The sequence below is a fragment of the Vidua chalybeata genome, chromosome 6 (assembly GCF_026979565.1).
Source record: "Vidua chalybeata isolate OUT-0048 chromosome 6, bVidCha1 merged haplotype, whole genome shotgun sequence".
Taxonomy (NCBI): domain Eukaryota; kingdom Metazoa; phylum Chordata; class Aves; order Passeriformes; family Viduidae; genus Vidua; species Vidua chalybeata.
Window position 1 is genome coordinate 7,102,699 of NC_071535.1, and position 22,257 is coordinate 7,124,955.

The 22,257-nt window shown below is 43.7% G+C and overlaps 1 protein-coding gene across 1 annotated transcript in view; it reads left to right on the forward strand.

The window, feature by feature from the left end:
* Positions 1-320: 320 nt before the first annotated feature.
* MTHFD1 (methylenetetrahydrofolate dehydrogenase, cyclohydrolase and formyltetrahydrofolate synthetase 1) overlaps positions 321-22,257 on the forward strand; it is a 40,218-nt gene continuing 18,281 nt past the window's right edge. Inside the window, exons 1-13 of the mRNA XM_053945942.1 lie at positions 321-476; positions 8,343-8,427; positions 10,736-10,795; positions 11,478-11,531; positions 11,894-12,030; positions 12,152-12,252; positions 12,562-12,698; positions 14,105-14,216; positions 17,990-18,117; positions 18,762-18,859; positions 19,403-19,576; positions 20,081-20,217; positions 20,508-20,554. Of these exons, the coding sequence (XP_053801917.1) occupies positions 436-476; positions 8,343-8,427; positions 10,736-10,795; positions 11,478-11,531; positions 11,894-12,030; positions 12,152-12,252; positions 12,562-12,698; positions 14,105-14,216; positions 17,990-18,117; positions 18,762-18,859; positions 19,403-19,576; positions 20,081-20,217; positions 20,508-20,554 (1,311 nt within the window). The 5' untranslated portion in view covers positions 321-435. The remainder of the gene's footprint in view (positions 477-8,342; positions 8,428-10,735; positions 10,796-11,477; positions 11,532-11,893; positions 12,031-12,151; positions 12,253-12,561; positions 12,699-14,104; positions 14,217-17,989; positions 18,118-18,761; positions 18,860-19,402; positions 19,577-20,080; positions 20,218-20,507; positions 20,555-22,257) is intronic.

Here is a 22,257-nt window from a genome sequence, read left to right on the forward strand (position 1 = left end):
GACAAGGAACACAGATTATTCTTACATCGATGAGGGATTTTCCTACTTATTAGCTGCGCACAGCCCAGCTCAGCTGAAACGTTCAGCACCCTCCGGGGCTGCCCTCTCCCTCCCGCCGGCCCCGCTCTGCGCGGAGCGGGGGCCGGGCACGCCCGGCAGCGCCGCCTCGGAGGCCGCTCCGGCGGCCATTTCGCCGCGGCCCTGGGCCGCGCTCCCCCGCGGGCAGCCGGGCCGCGGGCGGGGCGCGGAGCCGCGGAGGGGCGGGACGGGGGCAGCGCTTGCGCGGCGGGGCCGGGGTCGGGGCCGCGGGAAGTTCGGGGCCACGTGGGGAGGGAGTGGGGCGGCCGCGGGAGCGGCGCGAACCGCAGACGGCCCGGGAGTCCCGCCAGGCTCGCCTCAGCAGGCCCGCTGCTCGCCCGCCCTCCGGCCCCCGCCATGGCCCCCGCCGAGATCCTCAGCGGCAAGATTGTCTCCGGGTACGTAGCGGGGCCGCCCGCCCGCCCTGCCCGCAGCACGGCCGGGCTCCCTCGGGCGGGACAGTCCGGGAGCCGCGGGGATTTGCCCTTCGGTGTGGCCGCGGAGCTGAGAGGTGCCTCGGCGGCCCCCGGGTGTACCGGCAGCGGGATGGGGCTGGGGGAGGCTTTTGCTCTGGCTCTGTGCACGAAGCAGGTTTGGAGACACCCTAAAGCTTTTTCACTACGTTGCAGCCAAAGCTCGCCTCTTCCTGGCTGTAAACTGGGAGTTGTTGGACGAAGTACGGTATTAAAGGTCTTAAGGAGAGTGCAAAGTGCTGTCAGTGCTCCCCAGAAACCAGCGGTGCGTCTGGTGGGGTCTCTTTGGCAGCCCCGGGACGCACCTGGTGACCACTCGGCATCGATGAAATAAATGAGAGCCCAGGCAGGTGTGAAGCCACCGGCTGACCTTCAGCTTCCATGCGTGCAAGCTGGGCTGTTGGGATGCTTTATGAGCAGGAGTTGGGAACATGAGCTTTGGGTATGGGCTCTGTTTTCATACTCTACAAGCATTGACTGTTCCTCTTTAAAGCAAAATAAGTTAATCCACAAATTGGATCACGCATAGCTGAGCGTTCACAAGTGTCCTGCCAAAGCAATTTAAAAGATTTGGGAGACCTTGAAGGCAAAAGTATTCTTGTACTTTTCAGCGTTTTCTTAGCTGGCAAGCCCTGGGTTTACGTGAGCCTGCATTGTGTCTTTTAAAAAAAACACCTTTCTTGTTTTTCCTGCTGCCACTCAACATACACATTTGGTAAGAAAGCCAAATAAATTTCCCTAATCCTGGGGGAAATGCAGTGTAGTGGTTCTGTTATGTTCTGTGGAAACAGGGTCCAGTTAGGTAGGTTCATTTGGTATCCCCTGTCGATATAATTAGGGAATTCAGACAGAAAGGTTACATTTGAAAAGGTATAAAGTAATCTCAGCAAAGCAGTTAGTCCTCCTCTTAGGTATTGCTGTGTATGACACAGCTACATCTAACCAGCAGTGGAGCAGTTCTGAAAAGTAGGCCTGATGTGCCTTGAATTTGAATATCCATGAGGAAAGGCTGCTTGCATATTTTTTACCTGGTAATTTTGGAGCCAGTACCACCTGTATTGCAATCTCTCAATCTTATATGCTTCATTCCACCTGATGCTTTTGGCACTGTAATGCCTGTGCTTGCTGCTGGTGGGACTTCATGATTTGCCTGTTGTAGGTTTCTTTCCTGTCAGAGAAAGTCACCCTGAAGTGCAATAGGTCCTGGAAAGATGCTAGTTTGGGTACAGTGATAATTCACATTAAAACTTCTAGCTTCCTTGGCACGGCATGTTGCATTACTAACTTAATTTTAAAGATAAAGGGATGAAATGTTTTATTTCTGTTTGTTTTCTGTACTATAGAAGCAGCTATAAACTACCAGTTCTCAGAGGACATTCATGATGTGCAAATACTTGGGAAGAGGCATGAGCTTTTAATAGGCACATGCAGGAGAAAGGTTTGGTTAACTTCCAGCACACCTCTCAAGGTGTTTGGCTGAAGTCTGACTTCCAGAGTCATCAAATCTTGACCTGAAGACACCACAAAATGGAAAAATAATTGCAGTTGCTCAGCTGTCCTTCAGTTCCTTTATTTGTGCTGTATTTATGTTCAGTATAGCAAAAGCATCACCTGCTCCCTATGGGCCCTAGGTAGTTCTGCCTTTTTCTGCTGGAGTACTTGGAGTCATGAGGAATTGGGCTGTCCGCCCTGGAGATAGCTGTCCCTTTCTTCCAGACCCCTGGAGAAGTGCTGGTCCACGGGATTTTCACTGTCCAGAGTTCACCTCCAGGCCAAGAGTCTGGCAGCAGCAGGAGTGATACGCATGTGGTTTTTCTAGGAATTTACAACTGAGCTGCCTGTTGTAGAAAGGGAATGTCCCTGACTGTGCATCAACTGCAAAACGTTTTCAGTTATTGTCTTGTAGGGGGTGGATTTTGTTACTTTACCCTTTAATCAAGAAAAAGGTTTATTTGTAAGTTAGTCAAATATTGACAAATGAGTTGAAGCAAACAGGTAGTGTTCAGCTATGTAATGCTGGGTTTCTGTGTGTGTTTTAAATCAAAGCTCATAAGTATTGTGAACTTTCTCCTCCAGCCACCAAGCACTCCTTCCTCAAAATAGATGAAAAAATACCTAATTCACAATCATGCCAGCTATTTAAACAAAAATCAGGTAGATACTTATTCTTGTGAGACATATAAAGAGAATAAATACTTTGAGAGAGTTTCCTTGCCTCTATAAATATGGAAAACTCGATGAAGTGATAAAGCTAGTTCACACCTTTGGAAGGCTCAGAAGAGGTACAAAGGAAAATTGATATTTTCAGTGGCTTTGGGTATTACCTGTGAGGATGGAAAATGTGTTTAGGCTGGGCATGGGAAGGAGAACATGGCAGGCATTCTTTTCTCTGTGGGATTTTGGTGTTGATGTTAATGTATCAACATCAAAATGCATCTAGTCTGCTTCTGTCAGTACAAACACGAAGCCTGCACAGTCTGTGAAATATATTAAATATTGGATGGGTTCTGCATCAGTCTGAGTAGGCTGATTACCTCAGGATGGCTTTCCTCTACTCCGAGTGGCTGTTCAGTAATTCTGCCTTAAATTTTGCTACAAATTAAATTTGCCTCATTGGCAAATGAGTTATGAAAGATGAGTTATTGTATAACAGTACAGTAAACAAATGACTAATGGGAGGAAGAAGAGCAATGCTTTAAGTATGCAGGATATGGTGGGTTGAGGGTAATAAAAATACAATATTCTCCACCTTTTATTGCTGGTATTCCCAGAAGAAAAAGCAATCTCTGTTTCTGTGTCTAAAGAGATAATCAGAGCAAAACATGATAGTGGCTCTTCTTTACAGTTTATGTGCCCTGCACTGAGCTGTGTGTTCAGGCTTTACCATCTGAAAGAGCCCAGGTGTGGAAACCTCTGGCTAGGCCCAAACTGGTTGGTAGGACCAGGAGTGGACCAACATTTCTGCTCTGGAAGAGTGGCTGATGAGTCGTGATGGCAGGGAAGACTTAGCACTCCTCATAGCCCCTAGGGATGGGCCAGGTAGTGCTTTGGGTTTGGAGTGATCAGGCTGAACTTACAACTGGAGGTAACAGTGCAGTAAGCAACTCCTTGGCCTTTTTTTTTTTTTTTTTTTTTTTTTTTTTTTTTTTTTTTTTTTTTTTGGGTTCCTATTGTAATTCCAGGTAAATCTAGTCTGAAGTGGAAAAAATCCCCTGATCTCTGAGCTTTCTTTTACCAGATCCTACCCACAATGTTTCAGGCTTGCCCTGAAGGGTCCCACACTGTGGATGGGCTGAGTTAAAGTGAACTACCAGTGCTATTGGTGGCCCCAAATACGAGCAAGAACCCTTGTGTTCAGTGCTGTGCAGACACAGTTTAAAAAAATGGGACCCTGCTCGAAAGAGTTGATAAGAGAGAAGAAAACATTGTCTGCTGGACAACAGAGCCACAGATCTGTGCACATCAGCACCAGCTTGCAGGGAAGGCAAAGAACATGTGGGGACTGCTGTGTCCCCCTTTGTGGAATGGGTAAAGTCTCAATATAATTTCTTCAGAAGGCAAACCTTTGTAGATAGGGCCTAGAGTATTGTCTGGAGTGCTTGCAGCCACTCAGTCCAAAGGTGGATTGAGTCCTTACCTATTGCTCTTGTGTTTTCCTGTGATTAAATCACTGATAGTAGAGTATTATATGCAGTATTCATTTTGGGAAGCAGGCCTGCATGCATGTTACAGCATGGGAATGTGGTATCAGAACTGATGTTTGGGGCAAACTCATCTAAGTTTTAAAGACTGAGCTTTGTGTTAAACTCTGTTGTTCTGTTGTCAGTCATCTACATTTGCAAAGTGCCTCAATTGCTGCCTGTCTCTCAGACCCACCTTGGACTGAAATTCTGGATATGATGAAAAAGCATCCAAAAAAGCAGAAATGTCTTCATGTATTTACTTGGTCTGAAGAGAGCTCATGCATGTATTTGTGCTGACACAACCAAAAAGGTGGTTCAAAAACCTTGTGAGTGTGGAAGTGGTAGAAAGTAGCAGGCATTTTCCTAGGAGATAATGAGAGTGTGCCAGGAGCATGCAGTGGTGGAGCATGAGACAAGAGGGTGGGAACATGTGAACTCATTCCAGCTCTAAATGATGTCTTCCTGCAACTGGAGCCATCTGTTGAATTGCCAGCGGTGTTCAGATGGTCTTTCCCAAGGTATTTCCTATCCCAGTGCCACTCACTGAGCCAACCTGTGACTTTCCTCAGGAGAGATTCCTCTGTGCCTCCTTTGGGTGCAAGTGGGATGATCTGTGACATTCTTTGCAGTCCCCTCACAGCATTTTAAGATAAGGCAGTTGTCCTGAGCTAGGATGTGGTACTGTGGTGGTTTGGAGATGGGAAAGCTTGTTTTTCCCACATTATGGTGTTGGTCATGGGAGCAACAGGAGGTGAGCAGTGGTAGTGCTGCAAGGAGGAATGGCTGCAGGGACAGCAGCTCTGACCAGGACGGTGCAGGACCTGGGGAGGACCCTCAGCTTCATGCAGCTGTTTCTGCAGGGCTGCAGCAGGAGCATTTCTGCTGCATGTTTGTGAAGCCCTTGGGGAATCTGTGATCCAGGCAGTAAAGCCAAAGCCTCCCCTCTGGGGACAGGCTTCTTCTGGAGCATCACTGTCTTCGAGGAGGTGTTTGCCAGGTCCTGTGTTTGGCACTATTTGCATAGAGCCTTGAGCCTGTTACAGAAGGGACAGAAACACAGCCTGGGGTCATCTTCAGTATGGTGCTGTGTGTCCTCACCAGCTGAGCAGAGTCCATAATCCCACAGGAGGGTGTGGGGTTCTGCTTACACAGGAGCCATGTTCTCTCCATTTCCAGCAGAGCTAAAGGAGTGTGGTTTGTCCTTTGTTTTATTCATTTAATAAACTTAAATTCTGTTACAGTCTACAGAAAGAAATGCTAACAAGTTCTTTAATCTTTGGAGCTGGCTGTTGCATTGTATGCTTATGTGCTGTCCTTAACCTGTGTGGACCCTGGACTTTTGTTTGCTGCATGAATTTATTTGTGGAAGAGCATGTGGGCACAGGAGGGGGCTTAGAGTCAGAGAGAAGGCTTTTGGGGAAGCAGACACATAGAATTGCAAATTTTCTGTTTGAAGACTTAAAAGAATTTTCATACAGCTAGTAAAAAGTGGTGTTGATTTATCAATACGAACTTTTTATCTTTGGGAAGGCCTGAGGTCCACAGTAGAATTTTGCAGACTGTATAACTAAATAGCTGCTGGTTTGCAAAGATTATTTTTATGGCTTTTGTAAGTCTATGGAGAAAAACAATGATTTCTTCTTTTTTTTCTTGAATTTTCTCTTAAACTTTTGCCCCTGTGGTTTTTGTGAGCACTGGAGAGCAGTGGTACCCAACGCTAGGTGGCTGTCTAACAAGTGATTTCTTGATTCCAGGCTACTAAAGAAAATTGCACCAACAGCACCACGTTTGTATGTTTGTGTGTGTTGCCTCTTCAGGAGCTGAAGGGGAGGTGACCTAGTGCCTAATTACAGAAGATGACAGCAATGTAATGTGTGAACAGTTGTGGCTGCTGGGGGTGAAAGTACACCACAGCCCTGCTTCACAGAGGAAGTTGGGTGGGCTCGTTTCTCTTAAGCTGAGAAGACTGCAATAAAAGTAATGCCTAAACCTGGGGCCCTTTCTAATCTTTCATGTTTGTTTGCATTTCTTTTTGTTTGCTGGACACAAAGCAGTGCTGCCCTTTCCTTACTGGAACATGAGAGACCTCAGAAATGGTTCCCTTGGGGAGTTTTCCACAGCCCCCGCTCGCTGGCCATGTACAGGGGGTTTCTGATGCTCCTTGAGATTGTTGTGTTGTTAGAGGCTGCTCATGAGCCAGCTCAGGTGCCTCCCTAGGGGCTTACAGCTGGAGTGTAAGGAGAGGCAGTTGGGGATTTTGCTACCCAGCAGATGGATTTTTGTCACTTAAGCACAAAGAATTGCTGGGATAAGGTTTGCTATGAGACTGTTTTCTGAACTCATCAGCTGGTCTTGGTGTCAAGTGTTCTACAGAGGTGACAGCCGAAGGAAGGCTCAGAACTACGGTTTCTTAAATAAGGCTGAAAACAGTTGCTTCCACTGAAGCTTGTTAAGAGACTTTGAACCACTTGGCCAGATGCAAACACCTATAAATATTCTGAACCCACTCCTCAGGTACGGCTGAGCTCTGACCACGCGATTCAGGATGCAGCAGGAGAGATGTGTGATTTGGGATGTAGCTGGAGGCTGTGACTCCCTCTGAGATGAGACTTCAAACAGCCTTAGGACAGCTTCTAGCTGGGCCAGCTGCAGCTGTCCCTTGGGATCAGTGCTGCTGGGTTGAGAGAGCTGTGTGCTGCTCCCATTTCCCTGTCTTCCTGCCTCTGGCAGGCCTAATTTGGAGCTCATAGTTGCAGGGTAGAGTTGCCTCACTGGCTGTTTGTTTTCCTGGAGTTTCCCTCTATGCAGGAATCACAGCCTCCCAGCTGGCATCAGCTACCTACCCTGTCCCTGCACCCTTGCCTTTCACATTTTTAATGAGCTGGCACCAGCAGCACCTGCTCCAGTCTGGGAGGTCTGGTCCTGCCTGGGAAGTAGCAGATCTGGAGATACTGATCTGAGGGTAAATGAGCACAAGGTGACCTGTGTTTTAAACAAAAGGCTGTTTGGTACAGGGTAGATTTGCTGAGTGTGGTGGTAGCACCTTCTCATCTCAGAGAATGGGGATGGGACACAGGATGGAGTTCACATGGAGCACAGACCTGTCAAGCCTCTCATGTCCTGTGAGGTTTTGCTTACCTGGCTTTTGCTTCTGAATGTCTCTTACATTTGGCACAGTGTTGTGCCATAGGCTCTTTCCAGTGCCATGAGCCCTTGAGATGGACAGAACTGGTCAGTTCTTTCAGAATCCTGACCGCCTCTGGTGAGGAGATGGAGCAGTTGGGCCTCCACCTTCCCTGGTGCAGGATTATGCCTGTGGGGCCAGAGAGTGGTTGGGAAAGTGGAGGGGAGTGCAAGGCTGGGGAGAGGTGATAACAGTGACTTTGAGCTGTCTGTGGCTAATTTCAGTGCTGGGTACTCGTTATTAAAACGTTCCATGATAAACTGGGTGTGAGTTCACATCTGAACTAGAACAACCAATCAGTGCTCTGTTTCAAAGTTGTGGGTTTTTACAATTGTATCCTTAAACCTGCCTTTACTGAAGAGTTCACCTGAGCTGTGTACCAGGGTTTGGCGACTTTTCCTCACCTCTTTCCACCTCCCATTCTCCTCCCTGCTTTATCTTTGGGTAACTCCTGCTTGTTTAGTCATTTCCCAGAATTTTATCATTGTAGATTCATAATCCTTTACCAGGACAGCTTTTGTAACAGTGACAACTGGTGCCTCTGGGATTCAGGTAATTTTAGTACAGCATAGGTGGAAAGAGAATTTCCTTTTGAGAAAGGAGTTTGAAATCCCGAGAGTTTCCATGCCAAATTTTGAACCCTTTTTTTTACCCTTGTATCGTATGAGAGACTGAAGAAGCACAATATGGACTTCAAAAAAATAAAGTTATTTAAATAAATTTGAATGAACCTGGCTCCAGAGTGTCTCAGTGATTTGTGGACATCAGTCTTATTTGAAGATTGCTGGGAGCTGTGTACTCAAGGCATAAGTACATGTTTGCCAGTCGGCCCATCTGTCACTTTTACAACTCCTGACTGTATCAGAATTCAGCCCTGTGATTAATTTCTACCTTGTATTTGTTTTCTTTTTTCCCCCTTTTCAGACAAGTGAGAGAGAGACTAAAGCAGCAAGTTATTGAGATGACTGAGAAATTTCCAGGATTCAGACCAGGACTTGCCATTTTACAGGTATTGTTTTCTTTAATGACAGCTACAGAAAATACGAGTTGCTTTGCAGTGGTAAGGACACAGCTGATGAGCTTCATCAAAGCTGCCTTGTAGTTGGTAGCATTTTATTAGGAACAGTGTTCTCTGTGAGATGGTGACACAGTCCTGTTATGTCTTTTTGCCAAGTATCAGAGCCCAACATTTTTTGGGAGTTTTTAAGTTCGTTTATTTCTTTCTTCAGACCCTGTTGTCTGTTGGAGTGTTGTGTTTGTGAAATGGTGAAATCAAGATGTTTGCCTTTTAAGAGCAAGCAGTGCTTGTAGACTCCATTCCAAATCTCTGCACTTGAGTGAGCCCTGAAGTTTAGCAGCTTTCAGAGATGTGTTTGTACCAGAAATCCTCCAAATGGGATGTTTATTAAGTGATCTGGTCTGCTGTTATGTCAAAACATGGAGAGAAAAGAGGGGTAGAGGATGGGAGGGAACCCAAACACAACTAAAACTACCTTTGACCAAGATGACTTTGAGTACAAGGGATGGAACAACATCCTTTTGCTGAATTGGATAACCCTCAGAAGTGAGCAAGTGTTAGAGTCTACACAGAAGGGCTTGCAGAGGTAAAAAGCAACTGACAAGTACAGGGGTTTGACCTGTGGTTAGCATAATTTTTTTTTTTCCTTTGCAGCTATAAAAAAAATGGAAACTCTGCTTAGGTCAGAAGATGACTAGCAGTAGCAAATGTCATGCTACAGGAAGGACCTGTGTGTCCACAAAGGATTGAGGGAATGTCAGTGGCTGCTTAGAGAAGTGATTTTTGTCCTTATTCACTATTTTGAGCTCCTGCAGAGTGCCTGTCTGTAGATTCCAGTGTTAATACCACCATAGCACACAAAGGCTGTGCTTCTCTTTGATGCCAGGAACAAATTTGTGCTTGTGTTTTGTTTTGGGTTTTCTTTCTGGTTTTCCTTTTCATTAGCTTTAAGTAGATTGTCTCTACAGAAGCTTTATCTGCAGATGCTTAGAAGGAGGGTCTAAAAATTTGGTAGTGCTTTGATGAAAACTGCTGAACTGTTGACCTCATAAACTATGTTCAAAAATTGCTGCCTTGTGGCACTATGGGATTGTTTTCCTGGTGGGCTTTGTATTGAGTCCTGAATTGTCTCAGAGTCCTTTACAACCTGTTTGCTCTTTGGCTGTCTGACACTTTTGTAAGCTGTCAAACAATCTGGGCTTGGAGTTCATCTCCTAATATTGATATTTGCAGCTGTCTGTTTTTCAGTGAAGCCAAGACAAAGAGCTGTTTCTTATTTGTAGCACATCATACATTATGTGCTCTGTTCTTGGGAGGCATCTGGTGTCCTCTGAGCTCAAAGAATAAGTCACTTAATCTTTATTTTTTTGTCCTGTTGTCAGTAATTCCTTTTTCACAAAACATATGTTTGCTGACATCTCCTGCTTCTCTGCCCTGTATGAAAAAAACCTTTTCCTAAATCCAGCAGACTTTACAGGGGAGACAGCCCCTTTATCTGTGCCTAGGGAGGAAGAACCAATGTGTTCTGGGTGATCAGGTCACCCCTGCAGCTTGTAGTCTATGTGACAACCAGGAATGGCTCCCAAGTACCAGGGAACAGAATTTCAAGAGCTTGCTTATCAGCTTTTCCTTATTTGACCCCTGTTTTCTTAAGGTTAAAAGGAGCATTACCTTTAACAAAACATACTGGATTATGCAAGTGGTCTCCTGAAATGCATTTGTACTGTAAGCACTCAGTACTGCCAAAAACTGCAGGCATTTGTTCCACTTGGTGCTTTCTCTTTGTGCACTACTTTGTCCTTGTTTTGGTTTTTGTTTAGCAGGAAAATTCTCCAGGTTCAAAACAGCAGTGGAAGAAATGTCTCCATCAAAGCACACATGTACATAAAATTCAGATTCCTGGATATCAAAGAGGCCCAAGGGTTCTGAAAGCCTTAATCAGATAATTGAATGTTATCAGCACCTGCTGATGATGTTAATTAGCTTAAGGATTTAACTTTCTCAGATCAGATGGTAGGCAATATTTTCTGCTTTGGAGACCACTGTGTTTTTAAGGCTTTTCAACAGGTGCAAATAGTTTGTGCAGGAGATCAGACAGCTTGTCTTTAACTGCCTTGTACTTGAAAGAACTTTCCTGTTACCTCCAGCTGTTTATATCCTCTATCAGTGTGTTTTGCATTAATTCAGAAATACCTCTGTCTCCTTGACGTAGATCCAAGGAAGCTGAGGGTTAAGCCCATCTCAGCCTGTGTGTGGGTCTCTATTCTGTGCAGTAATTCAATTGTCTTTTCATCCTTAGGTTGGAAATCGGGATGATTCAAACCTCTACATTAACATGAAGCTGAAGGCTGCTGCTGAGGTAATACCTGGACTTTTAGGACTACTTTTTACCCTCCTACAGTTGGTCAGATCTGAATATGAAAAAACAGATGCAAGTCAATAGTTTTTGTCTAAGTTTTTGCAGTATTGGAGAAAGCAGTGTTGGCCTGAGTTGTCAGTTACAAGAATGTAACGTATGTGCGTAACCTGAGAGCCAAGTGGGGTGCTGTGGTCACAGCAGTGTGCCTTGGTGCCACTTTCTGTGTGATCATCACAGATTACATTTGTCTGAAGTGCTGTGTCTCTCCTGACCCGTGGTCTTGTCCTTATCTTCCCTGAATGCCTTGTACCTGCAGTTGCTTTGTGCTTGTCACAGGTAGAACACTACATGCTGCAACAGGGCAGGAACACAGATGAGTGCATTTTTCCCTAGGTGATACCTGGCACTCCTGCTGGTATTTTAAGGCAGTGTGCTGTCAAGCAAAGCTGATGTTGTTCATGTCAAAAGGTGAATAGGACAGTTAAAAGACAGACTCAGTAGGCAAAGCACTAATCTATCTTTGATGGTATTTCTAAATTGTAGGACTTGAGCCTCAGGAACAGGAGATAGTCTTGGGAAATGTGACAGAATGCAGCTGTGATTTAGCTGGATAGAGAGATTAGCCAGATCAATTGGATGTCAATTCAGAAATCAGATAATTTGTTGTTATTCTCATTTGCAGATTGGGATCAGTGCCAATCACATAAAATTGCCAAACACAGCAACCGAAGCTGATGTAAGTAATACAGCCAGTGATGAAAAAATACATAACTTCAGTGTTGTGCTGAAGATATCTTTACCTTGTCATTGTATAAAAAGGACTACTTGCCTATTGATACTAACTAATGAAAAAATAATTGGAACCTGCTGATGTGTTTTTGTGGTTTTTTTAAAGAAAACTAAAACACCACAATGTACAATTTAGAGACTTTAGGAGCTTTTTTTTTAAATAAAAGATGTAAGGGATTTATACTTTTGGGTGGAAAAACTAAATATAAAGTTTGTATCTTTTAATCCAGATAGGATTATGTTTTTTGCTCTTGCATAAGTCATGTTTCAGTTCATCAGCCATTAGTTTTTTGGTGTTTGCTGTTGTAGGTGCTCAAGTGCATTGCCTCTTTGAATGCAGACCCAGCTGTTCATGGCTTTATAGTGCAGCTGCCACTCGACTCTGATAAACCCATCAACACAGAAAAAATAACCAATGCTGTTGCACCTGAGAAGGACGTGGATGGGTAAACTGGCTTCACCCCTGGAGAGTGTGACAGCTACTCCAGAAAGAAACCTTTTTTATTTATTTTCTCTTGAACAATGAGGCTGGGTATCTTACTTGGCCTTTATTCTTTCAAAATACAGCTTAAGTAGCATCAATGCTGGGAAACTCTCTAGAGGGGACCTTGGAGACTGCTTTATTCCGTGTACGCCAAAGGGATGCATGGAACTTATCAGGCAGACAGGTAAGGAGGTTTCCATACATTATTCATGAGTGCAGTAGTCTTCAATAAGTGTAGAAATCACACGCGTTGCAAGGCTCTGCTTCACAACTTTTGCTGAGATAAGACATTTCATCTTTGCTGTCTTAGACAGTAAAAGAACTAGGTTAAAATGGAGCTGCAATTCCCTACCACACACAACAAAGAAGAGCAGAATTCTGAAGTACTAGGACCAGATTTAAACTGACCAAGACTCCAGAGCAGATAGAGTCAGTGTGTACCAGGCTGCACAGTGACCTCTTTTCTGCTCTCTCCTGACTCTCTGTGGTGCAGGTGTCCAGGTGGCAGGGAAGAGAGCTGTGGTGATCGGTCGCAGTAAGATCGTGGGTGCTCCCATGCACGACCTGCTGCTCTGGAATAATGCAACAGTCACCACGTGCCATTCCAAGACCTCCACCCTGGCTGAGGAGGTAAGGGCAGGCTGTAGTTACTTGTTCCAGGCCACTGCTGTTCCATGCACAGTCTGCTGCTGTGAGTCATTAGGTCTGGGGTGTCTTTCATCTGAATTGCTTTCCCAGTCCTGCTCATTGCGTGGTTGTGTAAATACTTCCGCTGGAATAGGATCTTGATTATTTTTGGCACTTAATTAGAGGGGTTTAATTATAACAATAAAATTATTATTTTTGTTGTCTTTGAGCAAGTGCTGAGAATTTAATCGTCCCTTCCTAATCTCCATGTAGGGGTTGGCAAAACAGCATATGTTTTTGTTGTTTTAATTTTTTTTTTTTATCAAAAAGACCAGGTGGTCTTCTGCTCTAATGGCTGAGAAATGTTAGGCCAAATGATTTCTCAGTTGCTTTATTTTTTTCAGTCGATTTTCTATGACAGGGATTTGGTACCATTTTCCTCTTCAGCAGTGAGAGTGACAGAAATAGTGTTTTGCTGTGCTGCCACCTACTTGGATTTCGTAGAGCCATCAGCACTGCCAGGCTCTGTAGGCAAGTATTAAAGCTGAAAAGGGAGTAGGAGTGTTTGAATATAACTCACAAAGTAGATCAGAAACAGCGCAATGCTTCACGTCATGAAGTTGCTGTTCAGCAAGACCATCATTAGGTTGATTAAAAATTGAAGTGCTAAAACTTAATGGTATCTTAAAAATAGTTTATCTCCCTCAAAGATTAAAGGAAAAAAAAATCCAAGGGATAGCAGCTTCCTAAGCAAATGTTAATGAAGCAGTGCAGGAACTGACAACGAGCTTTAATCGGCATCTTTAACACCAGCTTCATGACTGGATCTGTCAAATTTACTGAATAGTCCCTGAATGAATATTAGTGCTGAAATACAGTCAGCTTCCCCTGGAGTTGTGTGTTGTGCAGTCCTGGACATGAAAAGCACAAGACAGTGCTGTCACAAATGAAGTACTGCTTAGTTCTGTGCAGGGGTTGTTTTTGGCTGAACAAAATGAGTTCTTGCTGTCTTATGAGTGCTGGGTATATTTCGAGCACTGAATGTGCAGGAATATTTGAAGGAAGAGAAGAATATTCAGAAGGCTTTAATTTTATCTAAATGTAGCCTGTATGATCCACTTGGGAATCATGGAGGAGTTCAGAGGAGGTTGTGAAGTGTTGACTAGCGATAGTTCGGGGTAGGAGTGTGAAAATAGGCCATTATTTCTAGCTGCAGGAATTTGTCCTTGCCAAGGAACAGGCGAGCTGCCTTTAACTGCTGAGAGTGCCCTTCCATGCCTCCAATGGCAGTGGGTGAGCACAGTTTCACTGCAGCTCAAGCTGATCCAACTTGCTGCACATGCAGCTCTGCATTTTATCCCTGCCACTGTGATACACAGTTTTTTGTTGTTTTTAAATTTTTTTTATAGGTTGGCAAAGCTGACATCCTGGTGGTTGCAGCTGGTAGAGCTGAAATGGTAAAAGGGGAATGGATCAAGCCTGGTGCAATCGTAATAGACTGTGGAATTAACCATGTGCCAGGTGCGTGGGCAGTGTATAACAAGTGGGGATGTGTTTGTTTGTGTATAAATGCAGTTGCTAAGTTCATGAATACTATTTCCTTGGTGTCTCTGGTCCAAATGGACTTCTTTCTCCTGTAAGTCTGTCTTAAGTAGTGATGACAACCTCTGACAATGCCAAAGTAAAGAGAACAATGGTCTGAAGGACTCTCTTAAAGCAGATCGGTGGCAGTCTTGATTCAGCCTTCAATGAGGCTGATGATTAATAGAGGAAAGAGGAGGCCTATGAAATATTGCAACAGAATATCTATTTAATTTGCCCCAGCTACATGGTGAAGTCTTGTCACTGTTGTCACTTTGGAGCACAGGGCATTGCTGTCATCACTTCGTGCTTGGATCTGTTGAAGCAGTTCCCTTTGAAGTACAGAAATGACAGGCAGTCTCTTAAAGTAGCTGTGGATTTGTTGAATCACAGCATTAACTTCTTAGGCTTGAATGGCTGTTGTCTTGAAACAAAGAAGATTGTGCAAGAGTATTGGTGACAATGGCTCAGGCATAGAATAAAGTGCTTTAACATAATGGATTTTAGGGTAGGGTTTCACTTAGCTGCTCCTTCCTTATAAAGATGCTACAGACAGTCTGGCAATTTCTGTTTTCATCTCATTTTAAATCCAAATTACAGATATTGAATGATATGGAAAATTAGTCACTCTTTCTGTGCTACACCCACAAGGCTTTTAAAAGGTAGTTTTCATAATTAATCAGTCATTTTGTTGCCATTATTTAACAGAATGTAAAGAAATTTCTGTTCAGTGGTCTTGTTACTCAAAGTTGACATTAGGCTGCTTTTAAAAACATTAGTCCTCTATCTAATTAAAACTAAAAAGTCATCTGCTGTTGCTGTTTGTTGCTTGATGATTTTGTTCCAAACAACCCAAACTTAAGCCATTTGCCAAAACCCACAAGGTCACTGCTGATGTGCATGAAGCAGAATGGGTTGGAGTCTCCCCAGCTGACACGTTGCAAATAAAACCCCCATTGTGTTTCTGATATATGATGGTATGACCTTTTTTCAGGCTTTATGTGAACTGCATCTCTGAGGACACATCCGTGTTCCTTCGCAATTAGCCTGCCTTGAGCAGTGTGCTGACATCTGAGCTTGTGCACCCAGCCCAGTCAGTGTCACATGGAATACACTTAAAGGCATTGAGATTTGATAATTGAGACTAGATAGAGTATCATGGAAACTGTCACATTCTTAAATGATGGATGCTACAGGCTCTTTTTTTTTTTTTTTCTTTGGTTTTCTGAAGCTGCTGAGTTTTTCTGACTTTTTTCCTCTCTGGTATGTTGCAAGAGTTTTCAGATGAATCTTTTAGGAAATGAGTACCAGAATTGTGGGAATTGCAGTGCTACAGAAAGAACAGCAGCCAGCTTGCTGGCTTCTCCAGCTAAGTCACTGTACAGATAGAATATTGCTGCTAGCTGTGATGGTGCTTTGAATGTGATGGGGTGAGAGCACATACCTCTTACCACAGGTAGAGGTGTACCCAGCTAGGTGCCTCCCAGGTGCAGCTGTCAGTTGTGGCAATGGATATGCCTTTGGTTTGCTAGTCAGGGTACCCTGTCCAGGCAGATCCCAAACTGATTTGATAGATCATGCAGTCTTGCCAAGCTGGAGTTAGGACAAGTTACAGCCATGTAGCACCATACAAATGCAGCTGTTGTGCTTTTGAATGGAGGGTGGCCTGAATGCTCCAAGGGTGCTGGTTTGGAGGCTGGAAGAGACACTTCAGCCACATCTGGCTTGGTGTACTGCAATTAACAGAATTTCCTTCAGGTAGACAGAGAGGAAGAAGCAATCTCCTGATACCTCTACTAGAACAGACAAGTGCCTCTTATTTTCCAGACTGGGTTGTATTTGTCTCTCCCCAACTGCTGCAGTTGGAGGGCTGGTCCAGCAAATACTCTGGATGTCTTATTCCAGGCCTGTGGAATTTGCTTTGGTACAGAAAGGGAAAGCAGTGCAGGTAGAGGATATTCCCAGAGATGACAGTCCCTGGAATGTCCCTCTCTGAGTCCTGATGGAGGAAGCAACTCTGTTCAAAGTTCCCTGCTATGGGATTTTGCAGCCGTGAAAGTGGAATATGAGAGCAGCTTTTTTGCAACATGGTTATAGTGTCACTGATGCTCCCTGTAACTAGTTTGTATTTTTTAAGAGTGGGATGATGAATATTGAGAAGGTGAAATTATGGGGAGAGATGGCAAGTATTGTGTGTGAGCTTTCTTTCAAAGAATATTTTGCAGGTATTTGCATAGCTCCTAGGCTGTGCTCAGCAGTGCTTGGTGTGAGGTGCAGAAGCAGGGACTGGGGGATTGTTTGGCGTGTGCTCATCTCTGTGTCTGTGGAACAGATGAGGCAGTTTGGAGTGCCAGCTTGTTTTCCTCTTTCTTGGGCTGAGAGCCTTCCTGGCCAGGATGGCTGATGAGCCTGCTTGGCATCCTTGGAAGAAAATAAGATTACATTATTTACTGTTTGCAGCCTTATTTAAATTGGTCTCTAGGGGGGAAGGCCAGGCTGGTCTGCAGTTCAGGCAGCTAACTGACAGCGACTGCAGAAACACTGGTTACCAGCTGTGATGTGTTCAGGCTTTGAGCTTTAGGGAGAAGTAGTGTTGCTTAAAACACACAGCAAAGCATCCAAGCTGCTAATTGTCAGTAACAATACAGCTAAAAAATAATGTTGACTTTTGTTCTCGCTTTGGTTTTAACATAATCAGCTGCCGAGGAGTTTGGTTTCTGTTCCACTCCTCCCCCTCACCAGATGTATATGAAAGTTAGTGATTGTGTTCTGTTCAAACATACACTTACTGTATGCAATATAATATTTCAATAGAGCAACATTAAAATCTATTTTCAGGTTTTCACACTGGTTAGAATCTCCCTAGAGTCCTTTATCTGAAGTGAGAATCTGCCATTCCAGGAGCAACTTAAATCTTCTGGTTTTATGTGCTGTAATCAGTGACTTCCTTAGATGACTATGCTAATTTACTAATTCATTTTGTCTCTTCCTCTCTTTATGGGTGGGTTTAAAGGTCATCACTGGAAAAAAGGACTATGTCTGCTTCTGAATTGTCAGGTCATATAGTTCAGCAGGATATAGCAAAATACATTGCCCGAGAGAAAAATTTATTGTACTGAAGCTTTCTTAAGTCACCTGTGAAGTTTGTTTTGACAAGACTGATCTCTGTGAACTGCAGTATTTACTGGTCCATCATTAAACTAGCAGTGATAAATGAAAAGCTCAGCACTTTCTGCCTTCAGTTTCTGTAAAAGCAGGTGATTTTATTCAATAGTAAGGCCCAGATGCCTTCCAAAACGGAACAGAGCAAATGTAAACCTGGGGGGTTTGGAACAAGTCAGCCATGTTTAATGTCTCACCTCTTCCTGACTGTTGGTTTATATCTCATTCAAACTGCCCTGTGGGCAATGAGCCACTGAGAAAAGACTTGCATCCTCCAGGAAAGGGAGATCTGTCTGGCTGAGGATAAATGATGCTTAATGGGAGGATGTGTTGCATGAGCTGTTGACACTCTGCAAGTGAAGTATGATGATAACAGCTTCATCTTGTGATGTTGTCTTAGCTGTTTTATCTTTCTTTGCAGCTTCCTGGGTACTCAGCTTCTATTTTGTTTGCTCCAGCAGAATTAAAGACTTCAGCTTCAGTCAGTGCTGTCTCCTCTGTTGCTCTGCTGAAATGTGATGTGTAACTTACTTTTCTCCTTAAATCCCCAGACAGCACAAAGGCCAGTGGAAAAAGAGTTGTGGGAGATGTGGCATACAGTTCAGCAAAGGAAAAGGCTTCTTTCATCACCCCAGTTCCTGGTGGTGTTGGGCCTATGACTGTGGCCATGTTAATGCAGGTACTGAGCAGACTGTGGTCATCTCCTCTGTGTTTGCTTTGGGGGGTGTTGCTGACCATCAGCACACTGCCAAACAGCTGCTGCTCCCTTCTTGCTCTTGAAAAAGCTAGTTAGGATTTCCAGCTTCTAGTCCAGACAATTTGGATTCAGTTAACTGAGGAAGAAGATGGACTTCAGGGAATGTTAGAACAGAGGTTTCTGGTCGCTCAGTTTTGGGAGGTTTCTTAGGGGATTTTGAGTATGGTCACTCAAAACCATAAGAAATGGGCCTGTCCTATAATGCTCTGGCTGAAATTGTGAAACTATCTTTAGGGTGACTGGATAAAAAGGAGAGTAACAGTATAAACCAGTTCCCTCTGTTCTGTGCTTTGCTTAAGAAACCCTGCTGGTACAGAACACCCCAAAAAATCCAGCACACTGGAAGATCAGTAGAGAGATAGATATGGTGGGATTTTTTTTTTTTCTTTTTGAGAAAACAGCAAGCAGAATCTCATTTTGGATTATTATCAAATGCTTTAATAGAAGCACTTTGGTTTAAACTCAAACTGAGGCAGACAGGAGGGGCAAACCTTTGTGGTCTGTTTGTTAACCAATGCAATTCATGCAGTGATGGTTGCTTTAATGCATTCACTTGCTCATTTTAGAGCACTGTGGAGAGTGCACAGCGTTTTCTGGAGAAGTTTCAGCCTGGAAAGTGGACCATCCAATACAACCAGCTTACCCTAAAGACACCTGTTCCAAGGTAATGCTTTCAAATTAAGGCATTCTAAGGTCTTCCTGAGGAAACAGAGCTAAGCTGCAGTGGTGCTGTGATATCTCTTGGAGTGTAGTCTTCTTGGACTTTCACGGACTTCAGGCCAGCTAGATGGTTGCTGATTCAGGAAATAGTGAAAAACTTATATTTTGGAAAATTTTCAGTCTGGCATGCCAAAACAGTAGTATCTTCAAATAGGAGTTGCTCAAATCCCCAGGGAGCAGCTGAAAATATGCAAAATACCATATGGGATCATAACACATTGCCTACAAAAGGCATTTGGGAAAATGGGGAGGTTGGGGAGAGTTGTTGTTGTTTGTTTTGGGTTTGGCCTTTTTTTTTAGAAAGGCAACTCTGAGACTATCAGGTACATTAGAACAGAGACACTTGTGGGATTGATTCATTTAACTAGTAGGGTTTAAAGATTAACTTCTAAAATATAGATTAGGTGTTTGTAGTTTATTCCCTACAGAAGCGGGGAATTTGTGGAAGTCTTTGACTTGCAAACTCATCTTGCTCTTTTTCTTTAAGTGATATTGAAATCTCCAAGTCTTGCATGCCCAAGCCCATTGATCAAGTTGCAAAAGAAGTTGGCCTTTTCCCCGATGAGGTGGAGCTCTATGGCCAAACTAAAGCCAAGGTTCAGCTCTCAGTTCTGAAACGTCTGCAGAACCAGCCAGATGGCAAATACGTCGTTGTTACTGGGTGGGTGCTTCCTGAACTGAGACATCACTTACAAGATGAAAAGAAATTTTATTAGCATGGCTTGTTGTGGAATTGTCTTTTGGTGGGGTGACTATATGAGGTGCTCTGGGTTTTAGTAAATCACACTTGTGAAAATGTAGTAGTTTGGGAAGTAGATTGATCACTTGTGACAAACAGTGAGAACGTAGCTTAACGTTTCTCTCCAGCAGATGAATTTGGCCTACAGGTCAGGGTTATGAAGAGTAGACTGGTTCCTAGCCAAACTTCTCCTGGTCTAGTAGCCTGCCTTCAGTAAGAACTAGCAAATTGTTTCAGAGCAGCAGTTATGTGATGATTTGCCAATCTCTTTCCAGTTTTGAATTGATGAAGATTAGCTGAAGTATGAGCCAGTTCAGAATTTGAATTCTCATTAACTGCAATCACTGGGTGACTGTTTTATCCCTGGGATTTGATTCTCACCCAGTACAAGGGTGTAATTGTGTCTTTTCTGCTTTGTTGCTGCAGAATAACTCCCACTCCCCTGGGAGAGGGGAAGAGCACCACCACTGTTGGCCTTGTCCAAGCCTTAGGAGCACACCTTCACCAGAATGTCTTTGCCTGTGTTCGGCAGCCTTCTCAGGGGCCAACTTTTGGCATAAAAGGTATGATTGTTCTGTTGCTTGCAGTTGACCTAAATGGACAAAGATGGCATTCAGAAATACTATTCTTCTGCACTGTAGTTTTACATTATTTCTAGTTACAAGTGCATTTATTTTAAGAAAAAAGAGCTTTGGGTAAGTTCTTCAGTTTTGTCTTCAAGGTACTGTGTTAGGACTTAAACTCAGCTGCTCAGTGGGAGCTGCCCTCTTGGAGCCATTAAGCAAACAGATGTAATAGCACTCTGGGCTGGAGACACCTGCACTGGTGTGGTCTGACTGTTGTCTCTCTGCAGGTGGAGCTGCAGGTGGTGGCTATTGTCAAGTTGTCCCAATGGAAGAGGTAATTCTTTGTACAAAGCCTCATTGCACTCACAGCTCACAGACCCTGAAGAGATACTGCAGTCAGATAACTTAGAAAATGTATGAGTTTGTGACCTAGTGTAGCACTTGAAAGAACTGGGTGCTTGATTTCAGCAAAACTTGTTTTTTTTTAGCAAACAACCATCCTTGTGTTGTTTCAGAAGTGTGCCTTCATGGTCAGGGAACTTCATAGAGTTAGGAATTCCCAGTTCCTCTCTTCCCTCCCCTTCTCTGCCTTGAATTGCGGTGTACCCTGGAGCAAAGTACATCCTGTGCCTAATTTTCCCAGTGCTGAAAAGAAGATGATAAAGGCTTCATGCATTTTGGAAGAATATTGCATAGTTCTGTCAGTTGTGGCAGCCACCGACTCTTTCTGTGAGTTATTTTGGTGTACTTGTGTTTTAATTTACTAATGTGAACTGGGAAAAGGGAATTTTGGAATCAGCAGTGCCAAGACCTCAGCCTATGGGGGGCTGGCGCTGGAGCATATTTCTGGTGTGACTTGGCAACAAGTAAAATTCTGTGTTTGGAGGCAGGGAATTAAAAAGCACGTGTAGCATGTGCTCTCGTGCCTCTCTCAGCTCTCAGAGTAATTGCCTGTAGAACTCTACCTTTGTCTCATGCATTGTAGATTGACACAGGACAATTTCAGGAAGAAAAGTAGAAACAATCAAAAGTGGCTGTTTGTTCTAATTGATGCAGCAAATCCGTAACAGATAAAGATGTTCAGGAGGCAGAATATTGATTTAGTCACATGCCAAGAGCATGTGTGAAGAATAGATGTGACAGGAAAAATAACCTCCTCCTCTTTGGGAGTGTTAGTAAGACAAGCCAAAATACCTGACTGTGTGCTGCAGTGGGAAACAGCCACACTCTAGAAACCAAACTGGCTGAAATGACTTTTTTTTTAAAGTATGACCCACGTGGTACAAATACACATAGTTTTCTGAGGGTGTTAGTCAGTGTATGTCTGTTAAAATTAAAGTGTCTGGAGTCACTAGTTACAATAACGACCTTGATACATAATTTAATAATTCTGCATGCAGTTTTCATCCTGTGAAAAAAAAATAGCAAGTGAAAAACTTTTGAGTTCATACTGCAGAATAAAGGTAATAATAATTGCTTCTCATTGCATGTATGCAGAGTAAGACAAATAAGCAAATAAAACAATTAGCATTTACTAATTAGGATTTATAATCAGTGTGTGACTAGCTGCATTCTGTTGTAGCTTTGTGAGTTTTGAGACCACAGTAACAAGGCTTCAGTAAAATGGTGTTGTAAGGTATTCTGTCATATCATCTTTTCTAATATCCCCTTTTCATCTTCTTCCTTTGCTGCTTTGCTAGAGATGAAGAGGATTGTTTTAACCACACCTTTTACTCACTGGCCATAATCATTGGATCATTTATGTTGGAAAAGTCCTTTAGGATCACCAGCACTGCCAAGCTCACCACTAAACTGTGTCCCCAAGTGCCACTGCATGTTTCTGAAATACCTCCAGGGATGGTGACCCCACCACTTCCCTGGGCAGCCTGTTCCTGTGCTTGACAACCCTTTCCATAAAGAAATTTTTCCTCATACCCAATCTAGATCCTTCACCAGCTTCACAGCTACAGTGCAGCCAGATAACTCATGCAGGCAAACCCACTCAAACTATGTTTTAATGAGATAGAACTAAGAAAA